The sequence below is a fragment of the Eptatretus burgeri genome, chromosome 1 (assembly GCF_056783735.1).
Source record: "Eptatretus burgeri isolate ZD-2024b chromosome 1, Ebu_testis_v1, whole genome shotgun sequence".
In the NCBI taxonomy this organism is placed as follows: Eukaryota; Metazoa; Chordata; class Myxini; order Myxiniformes; family Myxinidae; genus Eptatretus; species Eptatretus burgeri.
The window spans coordinates 142,096,950-142,109,828 of record NC_140961.1 but is presented as its reverse complement, the minus strand read 5'-3'; the positions used below and the strand labels follow the sequence as shown (position 1 = coordinate 142,109,828).

General features: G+C 47.8%; 2 protein-coding genes across 3 annotated transcripts in view; one reads left to right on the top strand and one right to left on the bottom strand.

Moving 5' to 3' along the window:
* METRNL (meteorin like, glial cell differentiation regulator) overlaps window positions 1–5,527 on the bottom strand; it is a 45,727-nt gene extending 40,200 nt beyond the window's left edge. Inside the window, exons 1-2 of the mRNA XM_085845829.1 lie at window positions 5,087–5,527; window positions 1,514–1,965 (exon numbers count right to left, since the gene is read on the bottom strand). Of these exons, the coding sequence (XP_085701955.1) occupies window positions 1,514–1,965; window positions 5,087–5,181 (547 nt within the window). The 5' untranslated portion in view covers window positions 5,182–5,527. The remainder of the gene's footprint in view (window positions 1–1,513; window positions 1,966–5,086) is intronic.
* Window positions 5,528–5,694: 167 nt separating this feature from the next.
* Window positions 5,695–12,879, top strand: part of LOC147035645 (uncharacterized) — a 121,565-nt gene continuing 114,380 nt past the window's right edge. Inside the window, exons 1-2 of one of the 2 annotated variants that reach the window (XM_085845842.1) lie at window positions 5,695–11,795; window positions 12,132–12,244. In XM_085845842.1, coding sequence (XP_085701968.1) covers window positions 12,196–12,244 — 49 coding nt within the window. In that variant the 5' untranslated portion in view covers window positions 5,695–11,795; window positions 12,132–12,195. Of the gene's footprint in view, window positions 12,245–12,879 lie in introns of both variants that reach the window. The other variant, XR_015049190.1, reaches the window with a different exon arrangement.

The window sequence follows — 12,879 nt, the reverse complement described above, 5'->3', positions numbered from 1 at the left end:
GGTCATATAGGGGATAGAGAATCACCTTAAGATTATGCAAACCAAATGTCATCGAGTTCCATCTACTGATAATCCATTTGAATGAAAAGTATCGAAAATGCGGTTTGAAATCGGAAATCCCCAAAGTTCGAGGGGGTGCTGTGGGTGAACAAAGATCTAAATCGAAAATCCGGCTCGATTGTTTGTGCACAATGTATTCCAGACGATTAGTGTGAATTTTCATAACCATCCGACCATAACCCTAGGAGGAGTAGCATTTGGCGCAAAGGCACCTCCAGCTCTCGCATATTATCGATTTTTTCACCAATTGACCTTTGACCCCTGACCTAAGCGAAATCGGTCAATATGTCCTGAGGCAAAGTTGTAGTCGTCATTGAGTACCATGAACCTGCAAAGTTTCATTCGTATCGATGCACTCACCTGGTCGCTAGGGGGCCTTCAATTTTCGCCATTTTTCGCGCATACCCCATTTGTAGGGGGTCGCTGCGGGTAAACTATTCCATATATCACAAAAACCGGAATAGATTTGATAGAGCATCACCTGTAGATCATTCGTGCTAAATTTCATAACCCTACGTGGGATAATGGCTTTCGGAATTGATTTCGCGTGAACGGTACCGATTTTGAAGGTTTTTCGGTTGTTGCTAGGGAACCAAAGCGTCCCCAGCAACCATCACAATTTCCAAAGCACTCAGTCATAAGATGCACCTACCAACCAGGTTTGGTCAAAATCCGCCCACGTTTACTACCAATTATGCTGATGACAACCGAACAAACATCCAAACAAACAGACAGAAATACTGACAATAAGGGTCACCTATTTTGGCGACGCAACAAACAAACAGACAGAAAGCGGTGAAAACATAACCTCCTTCACCTTCAGTGGCAGAGGTAATAATGAGCTATTTCTCGGAGGTGGGTCTTGTGTGAGTGTAGTAAAAGTATAAAAGATGGAATAGCAAGGTAAGCTGAGAATGCAGAGAGAAGATGAAAAATAATCCGGCCACCTTTTGCTTTGTTCAGCCGTACTGCGTTGTTGTATCAAATGTCATGGTTTACCTGCTCGTAAAATCACCTTTGGACCACACTCAACGAGCTCCCAGATGCAAATCGATCACGAGGAATCCTGGGTTTATGACAGGTATAACAATCAATACCTGCATTACGTGGGAGTGCTGCAATGTTGATTCGTCATGATGTGACAAAGCAGGGTCTTGCTGCCTGTCTGTGCTTGAGCTACCCTCTGATCACTTGTCAAAAATGCTAATGAAATGACAAACTATCACAACATTCCAAATTTATGACATGCCTTCCAGATTTATAATTCGTCAAGTTCTGGAAAATCCATCAGCTTTCTAAAAGAATGGTTTCAAAGACTCCGAGACAAACACACGTTGTGGAGAAACAGGAACCTACTCAACCTCATTGGCATCTCCACCGAAAAGATGATCTGAAGCAACATCATGAATGAAGTTGAGAAAACATTTCCATTAAAATGAGATCGTAAACTTACCCCTGGACCCTGAGGCATTGAGAAGGTCTGCTGGAACAGGCCGAGACCCCAGCGTCTGCAGCTCAAACCGAAAACTGGCCACTCGCCGGCTAATGTCAGCATGTGGCGTCGCCTGGACGAAAACAGCCGGTAAGGGCAAACCGCTGAAGCAGTAGAGATTCTCGGGACTGGAAGACGGACCAAAAAGTGTGCGGCGATGCCGGTGCTTTTGTAAGTCGTGTTCATCCACGAGCAGTTGTAGTCGGTCCTTGTGCTCCAGGTAAATGTTGGCACCGGCGAACTCGGCGTTCGGCTGGATGCAGGCCGTTACGGGCCCAGAGGGAGCCGCGATGGTGCCTGGCCGCAGCAATAAGCGCAGCGCACCGGTGGGGTAAAGCCAGGTGAGCGCTCCTTGGGAGCAAGAAAGGTAAAGTTGCTCCACATCACGCGACCCAACCTCGTGGCTCAGACCACTGTGGATGAAAAGAAGGGAAATGGTTTCACAACATTCCTTCCACAATCATTTGCAATAAGTTTGTTGATGTTGGAAAGTAGCATATTTGAGTGAAACATCACTGGTACAATAGCAAGTGTGAATATGGCATGAATCTTATGATTTAAAAAAGGTGTAAAATGGTTTATACTTCAAACACTGTAAATTCCCTGAAGCTCCTGGAACTGCTCGATGTGAAGGGGATGAATTTGCAGAAGAGGATTCATGATGATATCTGAGTGTCTTGAGTATGTGCAAGTGGAACTATCTTAAGATGGATCGATGCAATACCATTCAGAACTGCTGAAGTCGAACTGTGGACGAGGAAATGGTCCTTTCTTGCAGGAGTATTGAGGCCAATAATTTGGAATTTGTTCAGGCAGACGAGACACTCAGCTTAACGGCCATCGAAGAGACGGCTTCCTTTGTGATGCAATGCCCTGTATGCGAAGTACCAATCCGACAGCGTGTTGCCGGGTCAGGAATCGGACTTCGACCGGACACCTTAAGGGCAAGTGCACTACTACCTCTGAAATGTCTTGTCAGCCTCAAATATTTAACATTATCGTCTACCTTTGGACGTGCCAACGATGGGACGTGACAGACGTGCAATCAGGATGCACTTTGAATCCCCAAGGGGGCGCAAAAGGCAATGCAGTCGCGGTTTTATTTCACGCCGGTGTGCGGAGAAAGGTGTAATTCCAACACAAAACTTGGAAAAACAGGTGAAAAGGACTACCTTATTTGCAAAGTACATAATAATCAGTTGCAAACATTAGTCTACGACCACCATCTCTCTATAATGGAGGGAACGTATGTTATATACACGTATGTATGTATGCATGTTTCATCCAGTCTTCCGAGACTATTTGACTTAGCAAGCTGAAACTTTCAGGGATTAATGACAACACCCTGAAGTTATGCCTGTGTAAGTTTCGTTTGATTCCATGAAGTTTTGGGGAAAAATTTATTTTGCCATTCTTGCCATTTTCTTCCTTTGTGGGGATGGTGGGTGCGATTGTATTATATTGTTCTCCGATCCAATATATGGGTGTATGTGCAATTGGAGTTCTCCGAGCTATATAACCAAGATGTATCATATTGTGCACACGAGCAGAACGCAGGTTTTTTTCATTCACATACGTAACCCGGGTTATTTTCATTTTCATTTTCGGGAGCCATCAAGGCAACGGTGTGTTACCTATGCACCGCCCAAATAGAGGGACGTGTCAGAAGAACGCGTTGCACGCTTGGAACAAGATCGCCCCGTAGGATGGGTACTCCGCTAGTCAATACAAAGCATGATGCGATATTGATTCCTGGATTACAAATCAATTGTTTGTGACATTGAGACTGAAAAGCTGGGGGATAATGGATAAACCCAAAATACTTCTTTATTTATAACTGTGGCTTTCTGTTTGTGATCTCATAAACAGGAGAGTTTGTTTCCAGCCTTTTGTTGTTTCAGATAAACAGTGATAAGTACTTCGGGTTAAATAAAGCAAATGCTTTACTTTCATTTCAAATGTAACTTTTTCTTTTCAACCTTCTTCCTTGTGTGCAGTCTGTGGCTGCTGGTTGTATCTTTGGTTGAGGATGCAGCTATGCCGCTGATGCATTGACCCTATACCAGTACACTGTTACTCATTTCACCGACCTCGGAAGGATGACAGGTTGAGTCATTCAACAGCATAAAGGGGCTCAGGCTCAAGACCCGAAGATCTGCTGCACAAACACCATACCTGCAGTAACACTGGGATGAGAGTTTATATCTGGGTCGGGATTTGAACTGAGGATATATGGATTAGAAACGAATGTGCAAACTCAACAATTCAACAGCATAAAGGGGCTCAGGCTCAAGACCCGAAGATCTGCTGCACAAACACCATACCTGCAGTAACACTGGGATGAGAGTTTATATCTGGGTCGGGATTTGAACTGAGGATATATGGATTAGAAACGAATGTGCAAACCTCTAGGACATCCTGCCAGCACGTCAACAAACTCTAACAACCCTGACACTACTCGCAGCTCCCTACAATGGTCGACCAAGCACGGTATTCCATTCGCCTCTGACAATTTGATTAGTGCGGTGTCCTCAAAATGTCACATCATGACCGACGCAAACATCCTCGTAAATGTCAACAGATCGGTCACCGACCACGGAACGAGAGGTCTTCATCTTGCACCGCGCAGATCACAATTCCACAGGCGGTTTGTGGCTCAGGTGAAGACTGCAGGTAAACTGCAGCAGAACACCGGATGGATTGAGTGGCCGAGATTTAGAAAACGATTTCATGAATTTTTTTACGGTCACCCATCTTGCGTGACCATTTGCAATCGGTCATCTTGGTGCTGGAACCTTCCAGCCATGCTCCTTGAGCAGATTCCCATTGGTGCTTCTCAGGGAGACACGACCCGAGAGATGCTGTTCCTGTAATCCCTTTTCAATTGACGAAGCGAAATCCGCAATCGCCAATGTAATGGATTTTTGCCCCTTTGGACACAACTCCCCGCTTCGCTCATAATTAAATTCCTGGCTTTCACCACCCCCACTAACTACCCTCGACCCTCCACCCTCCCCGAGCCGCCGTCTCCAGGAGGTGCTGGGTGAAGCCCACGGTCTCCCGGACGATCAATTGCCACGAAGCTCGGATCGCCATCAAAAGAATCCATTAGAGGCGCGCGCACGAAAAGGCGCCAAAACCACGAGAGGGTCCGACCCTCGGAGAGTACACGAGCGATCGATGACCATTTGGACCCCGAGAACTCCATGCAGCTCGGCAGGAAATTACGCAAACAAAAAGCTTCCCCTTTGATATATATATATATATATATATATATATATATATATATATATATATATATATATATATATATATATATATATATATATATATATATATATATCTCTTTATGACGTCATAGATGAGAAAGATTATTGATGAAGTCACTTTTGAAGACCAGTTTCTCGCCCGGATTCGTACATCGATAGGTGGTCAAACGACGTGAAGTTGAGTGCTCTATCTCCGTACGGGTATCTTATGTGTCGTAAGGGAAGTGCGCATGCACAACGCACAAAGCTCCGCACGGAGACTTACCTCCCCTTCCAAACGCACGGATCTTCAGAGCACGACACGAGCACGGATCTTCTTATGAGTAGCAGAAGCAGAGGCAGATGAGAACGGGGCATCATGCCGGCAGCCTGGCTGTGTCCCCTTCCGTGCACCCGCACACTCAGTACGTACTACGTACGGGACCCTCAATCTCTTTGAATATCGTTATTCAAGACGAGCCGTCAATGAGCCCGTCGTGTGGCCGACTCGGCATCCATCATCACCTTTGGCTCCGATCAGCACGCCCGTCCAAAGCCCGAACATCGATGACCCACCTCGATCGCGCGTACGTGTAGCTAGCCCGTGCAGCGCACGACTGTCCTGGCATGTGTGCACGCAGCGCACGCCCCGCGACCGAATTGCGATCTCTCTGCGCTTCCACGAACTTTCCGACCATCGGTGGCCCCCGCTGCAGCCTCACTCCTGCATTCCCTCGCTCTTTCATCTCCCACAGCGAAGCATGACGTCGCTCCGCTGAGCTGACCAATCACCGTGCCGTCCGCTGCTGGTTTCCCCGTCCCCCTGTCACGCCCCTCAAAAATTTTTGGCAGAACGTTCCGATTGAGGACTGTCCTACATGTTGCGAAGCCTGGGGGGGAAATGGCAGAACACTATCACCCTGCCCGCTCCACCCAGTGCGAGCAGTATATTTTATCTTCAGTTTGCCGAACTTCTGACGCAAGGGCTGGGTAGTTGGACTCAAGGAAGAGCAGCAAACCCACAGTGCAAGTCAAACAGTGGAACCTTTGCTGAATTTGGACTTCCATTGTACCTGAAGGAGGGTTTGCTTCACAGCTTCACAGCTTCACCTGCGATCTGCAGATAAGTGTACCGGTTCATGATGAACTGGAGCTCCGCAGTTGTGATTTTTTTTTTAAATAATTGCCATTCTTCCCTGAAATCCTGCTGTGGATCACATGACGAGAGAGTGCAACAATCAGAAACAGCTCATTAATTCCGAGACATCTATCTTCGTCAAGTACCCCCCCCCCCACCTCCCCATAGATCGTTATCACCATTGGGTTTGCTGTCGGTGTTGTCACTAGTCCTGGATGTACGGTATATAATGTTCTGATGTACCATGCTCTGTTGCAGAGTGTCGTGCTGCAAAATCAGATTCTTTGCAAGGGTCACATTGGGTGGTTTGCCATTGCCTTCCCAGGAGTATGTAGTTAGGGCAGGAATTTGGAATTTGTTCAGGGTGCCGGCGATTGTTCACCTACTCTCAGGGTGAGATTTGTAAGAATTCCATGGGGGGGGGGTGGCTCATAAGTCATGCAAGACTTTGCAACAAGTCATGGACTTGGGGTGGCTGGTTCATGGTTTCAGCGCCTAAGACAATACTGACCAATATTGTCAGGTCAGGCCAGATCAGATCTGTGACTTGATACAGGTACCATGTAAACCTGTACTAACCTGTTCCATGGTCGGGTTGTCGGCGACTAAACCGTCTCCCCCACCAGGTTTTCTGGTGAGGAGGGTGTTTGGATATGGACACCCAGCAGGATTAAAAACAAAACCTGTCAAAGGGCAGAGGAGCTCCTTGTGAGCCAACGGCCATTCATATCTAGTGCCCAACTGTGTCTGCGGACGTCCTCCTGCAGTTGGGTCACTTCTTATTAGGAGGTTGGTGGCAGGATTTGCACTCCGGCCACCGTAAAACCCTTCATTCCGCAAAACGCAAAAACGCAAAAAAATCTGAAAACCCACTCCGTGGGAGTACCTCCTGTGCAGCTTCCCTTCGCAGGGTAGCTCACCGGATGACGGGATTGGGGCAAAGCCTTCGGGACCCCCAATCTTTGATGATAGGAGGGAAATCACAGGGTAACATTCCCGGGTCAGATTGCGGGAGAGTGCGTCCGGCTGGTTTGAGGTGTCGTCCACCAGACGGCGGTCTCCTTGGGTTAACTTGAGGCAGTCCCGTTAGGTGGGTGCCTGGAGTGTCCTATCCCGAAGAGAGGATGATCATCTGTCTCTGTTATCGTTTGAACTCAAGCGATTGGCCATCGATATTGGAGCACTCTCTGGGGTTCGGAGACCGGATTGCGGAGAGATCATGGCGGGTGGTTAAACCTACTATTGGTCTGGTCGCTCTGATGGTTACCATACCCAAGGAGTTGCTGTAGCTGTGTCCAATAAGCTGACCCCAATGATAATTGAGGTAACACTGGTCAACAAGCGTATAATGAGACGAAGGATTCATCACTCCTTGGGTGTCATTTCCCTGGTCCCTGTTTATGCTTTGACGGAGGCGAGTGATCTCACCGTGAAGGACACATTCTATGCCATGCTTAAGTCTGTAGTTGATCAGTGCCCAAGACGAGATACACTTCGAGTCTTGGATTCAATGCATCAATTGGAACTGAAAGCGATGGTTATGAGACGTGTGTTGGTCCACATGTTTCTGCAACTGTGAACCTGAATAGCACTAAGTTCCTTGACTTTGCAAGAAGTCATGACTTAGGGTGGCTGGTTCATGGTTTCAGCACCCACAAGCTCAGGGCTGGACTTGGTATTCCAATGCTGGTGGTGTGGCAAAGGAGATTGACCATGTGATCGTTGATGGTCACTGGAGTATGATGCATAACTGCAGGGTCTACCGGAGTGCACAGTACCTCAATACTGACTACCGGCTTATTGTTGCAACTCTTAAGTTGCACCTTTAATCCAGTAAAATCCCAGCCTCGGCTGGATGTTGGCAAGCTCAAGGATGAGAGAGTAGCTGTGGAGTTTAACAACAGGCTGAGTGGACATTTGGGGTGTCTGGGTGATTGGGAGATCCTGAAGAGTTGTGGAGTGACTTCAAGACCACCTTCCTTGATGTTGCCGGTGGATGTCTTGGAACTCACCAGAGGGTGAAGAAGAATTTTGTCTCTCAAGGGACACTGGATACCATTGACCAGAGTCGCAGGGCCAGGCTGAATGGCAGAGCTGAGCTGTTCAGGGAGCTGAGGCGTAAAACTGTACGTGCACTGAGGGTGGACAAGGAGGCCTATGTGCGAGGAATCTGTGAGGGGGTAGAGCATCACCTGTTGACAGGTGATTCTCGTCCCGCTTACAGGGCAATTCGCACATTCTGCTCATCCAAGCCCATCCCTCGGTGCACTGCAGTTGCAGCAAAGGGTGGTAGGCTCTTTAGAGAGGAGTTCCAAGTGAAGGCCCGTTGGGCCGGTTACTTTGAGCGGTTGTACCAGGCTGATCCCCCAGCTGTGGAGTTGGACGTCAAGGGTGTTACAATCCCTGTTGCTGACCCTCGAATCAACTGTGGTCCACCTTCGCTTGTGGAAACACGGGCTGCGGTGAACCAGTTGAAACGGGGCAAAGCTCCAGGGATCTGTGGCATCCATGCCGAACTTCTCAAGGCTGGTGGAAATGCTACACTCGTGTCGTTGCATGCAGTTTTGTGCTCTGTGTGGAACTCAGGCATCATCCCAACTGATTGGAAGAGGGGCCTTGTTGTTCCTCTCTGGAAAGGGAAGGGTGATTGCCAAGACTGCAACAACTACCGAGGGGTGACCCTGCTCTCAGTGCCCGGCAAGGTCTTTCCTCGGATAATTCTTGATAGGGTTCGCCACCATCTGCTTGAGCACCAGCGTCCAGAACAGTCAGGCTTTACACCAAAGAGGTCAATGTTTGACCGTATCCTTGCTCTTCGTGTCCTCACCGAACGCAGACGAGAGTTTCGGCAGGGGCTGCTTGCAGCCTATGTTGATCTCTGTAAAGCGTTCGATTCAGTGAATCGGGATGTCCTCTGGAGGATTCTTGGTCTTCCTGGGGTGCCACCAAAATTGATCGATCTGATGTCTGAAGTATACTCTGGTACAAAAAGTGCTGTGAGATGTAGTGGTACCATCTATGACTTATTTCCAGTTGTTAATGGAGTTCGTCACAGGTATGAACTGGCCCCCACACTTTTCAGCACTTGTATGGACTAGATTCTGGGGAGGATGTCGGAGAGATCAAGCTGCGGTGCATCTTTTGGGAATGTCAAGATCTCTGATCTTGATTTCGCAGATGATGCAGTCATCTTTGCGGAGACTTTAGATATCCTTTTGGGGGCCCTTGAGGTGCTGAATGAGGAGTCGGAGCCGCTGGGATTACGGGTTTCCTGGGTCTAAACTAAGATCCAGGCTTTCAATGACATCTTGGATGCTGCTGTCCTGTCTGTACCTGTTTGTGGTGAGGATGTTGAGGTCGTGGAGAGATTCACTTACCTTGGCAGTGATTTTCATGTCTGCTGGCTGAGCCAGAGGTCAACAGACATCTGGGTCGGGCCTGTGGAGTCATGGATTCACTGGATCATGGGGTGTGGCTCTACCGGTACCTGTGCGGTTGGACAAATGTCTGAGTCTTCTGGTTCTTGGTGCTTCCAGTTTTGCTCTATGGATGCGAGACTTGGACTCTGACCAGGGATCTGAGATGTAGACTTAATTCCTTTGGTACCAGGTCTCTTCAGAGGATCCTTGGCTATTGCTGGTCGGAATTTGTGTCCAACGAGCGGTTGCTGAGAGAGACTCAAATGAGATTTGTTACCTGCATAGTCCGTGAGCATCAGCTGCAGCTGTATGGACATGTGGCTCGTTTTCCTGACTCTGATCCTGCTCTCCAGATTCTCTCAGCGAGGGAGTCTCATGAGTGGAGGAGGCCAATGGGCCGACCACGTGCCTCGTGGTTGCAGCAGGTTGATCAGCATCTCAAGGAGATGGGGATGGCCAGGAATCTGCCTGGGGGAAGGCCAGACGGAGGCCTCTGGAGTACTGGCAGAAAGGGTATGCAGTGATGTGCTGCTCTGGCGCTTGCTCCCATACCTGACCTCGTAGGGGGGATAAAATTTCCAGACATGGGGAATTCTTTTTTGTTATTTCGGACTTTTAAAACTTACAAGGGAAACAAAACAATGGCGACATAAAGCTGAAAAGTCACATTACAATTAAAATATAACTTTGTGGGGGACTTCCTGTTATTTCCCCAAAAGGCAGGGTGAAAATGAGGGATTTGGGGGGAAGGGTCCAAGGCCCCCTTTTCTGAAGTGGTACGCTCATGGGGAGCACAACATAAGTTAACCGCATGGTCCTTGTGTTTCCTCAAGAGTTTGGTCTGCATGTGACCATCGGTTTCTAAGAAGATTTTAAAATAAATTACCTGGATTTGAGGACCCCCCCCCCCCCTTTCAGACTTTTATAGAAGATCTGTTGCACAACCCCATGAGACCATACTGGTCTGATGTATCGCACCAAATTTGGTCCGTATCGGTCATGTCGTTTGTGAAAAAAAATGTTTTGGTGAATCTGAGGGATTCGGGGAGGAGGGCCGTGGCTCCCTTTCTGGGGGCGATATGGCCATGAGGAGCACAACTTGAGGTTAGGGCATGGTCCCCAGTGCCTCGTGACAACGTTGGTCTGGATCTGTCTGGCGGATTCTGAGAAGTAGATTTCTGAATAAAATACCAATATTTGGGGTAAAACTCCCCCCTTTTGCCCAATTTATAGGGAGCAAATCTGGATAGGGAGCATAACCCCATGAGGCTTTGCTCTCCAGTTGGCATCATACCAAATTTGACCATATCGGTCAGGTAGTTTGTGAGGAGTTGGTTAGATCGTTTGTGAGGAGTCGGTCGGTAGTTTGTGAGGAGTCGGTTAGGTAGTTTGTGAGGAGTCGGTTAGATAGTTTGTGAGGAGTCGGTCGGTAGTTTGTGAGGAGTCGGTTAGGTAGTTTGTGAGGAGTCGGTTGGATAGTTTATGAGAAGTCGGTTGGGTATCTTGTGAGGAGTCGGTTGGGTAGTTTGTGAGGAGTCGGTCAGGTAGTTTGTGAGGAGTCGGTTAGGTAGTTTGTGAGGAGTCGGTTAGGTAGTTTGTGAGGAGTCGGTTAGGTAGTTTGTGAGGAGTCGGTTAGGTAGTTTGTGAGGAGTCGGTCAGGTAGTTTGTGAGGAGTCGGTCAGGTAGCTTGTGAGGAGTCGGTTGGATAGTTTATGAGAAGTCGGTTGGGTATCTTGTGAGGAGTCGGTTGGGTAGTTTGTGAGGAGTCGGTCAGGTAGTTTGTGAGGAGTCGGTTGGGTAGTTTGTGAGGAGTCGGTCAGGTAGTTTGTGAGGAGTCGGTTAGGTAGTTTGTGAGGAGTCGGTTAGGTAGTTTGTGAGGAGTCGGTTGGGTAGTTTGTGAGGAGTCGGTTGGGTATCTTGTGAGGAGTCGGTTTGGTAGTTTGTGAGGAGTCGGTTGGGTAGTTTGTGAGGAGTCAGTTGGATAGTTTATGAGAAGTCGGTTGGGTATCTTGTGAGGAGTCGGTTGGGTAGTTTGTGAGGAGTCGGTCAGGTAGTTTGTGAGGAGTCGGTCAGGTAGCTTGTGAGGGTAGCTTGTGAGGAGTTGGTTGAGTAGTTTATGAGGAGTCGGTCGCGTAGTTTGTGAGGGTAGCTTTTTAAAATCAGTTCGTGCTCAAAAAAGGATGCAGCGTACATTTATCATTTTAAAATGTCAGACATTAAAATGTTACTAATTCAATCACCAATAATACAACCCCCCCCCCCACAAGGGATGGCAATTTCAGGTGCGGTGGCAGGAAATCCCCCCCCCCTCCCTCATCAACACACACCCTGCCTACTCTTCACCAAGGACATCAAAGGGAACTTTACATTCAGCAACGAGGGCTGACAGACTCGACACCCAGTTTAATCACCCTGCCGGTAAAACACCAGGATGACAGGTTTGAGTGGGTTGGGATTCAAACCCATGCTACAGAGCTTAGAGACGAGTGTGCATACCTCCCGGCCATCCTGTCAGATACATACATATTATATTGTCATGGATCTGTCCTCGGGGGTAAATGAGGATAGATTAGAATAGTTATTTCATAGCGCATGTTCAAATAAGAGTTATGTAATTGTTATAATTTAATGGAATGTGCCGGGCACATGTACAGAAAGATGTTGTTGCCCTGCCAAAATGTCCGTATCTACGGCCTGCCTTTCACCCACCATGGATTATTGAACCTCTCCCATTATAATCTGCCCTTATATGGTCTTTTTCTTTTGAATTACAGCCAATCGGCATGGCCCCCGAGCGTGATTGTGGAGTCAGCACGAGGAAATGAGCAGGGCACAGACATGCCCATATACAGACATCATCAGTCTCAAGGTCAAAAGGCCACCCAGGGTGGGGAAATATAATATATTAACAATGACAATATTACAATAAATTGTTATACCACCACGCTTTTACAGAGAATTTATGCCACCCCCCCCCCCCCCACCAACCCCGCGTGATGCCGTGGCCACATAGCCTATGTTACCCCCCACACAAATATGTTTTTGTAACCCGAGTCTGGAGTTTGTAACTTCACAGATGTGGCCATGCATAGACAAACAGAGAGAGAGACAAAGAAAAAGAGAAATAGAAAGAGATTTTTGCCTCATATAAGGAATATATATATATATATATATATATATATATATATATATATATATATATATATATATATATATATATATAATTTGTTACGGCCTGAGGTTTGCCATGATGGGAAGTTCTCAAGCTCCTGCCGAATGGCCGATCCTGAGGGCACCAGCCTCAATTAACTTCGTGGCTTGGCAGGTTGCTGATCAACCACAAACGCCGATTGGTAGTGCCAGTCCTGGCAGGGTTCTCACTACTTCAAGTGTTACCTATCCATTGGATGACAGCATCAATGGAGGGGGGTGGGGGCTCGTGTCCTCCGCGCACACTCTGATTACTGCCGAGCGATACAGTGAATGTATGCTGGCTAATAAGAGCAAATCACGTGGAGTATA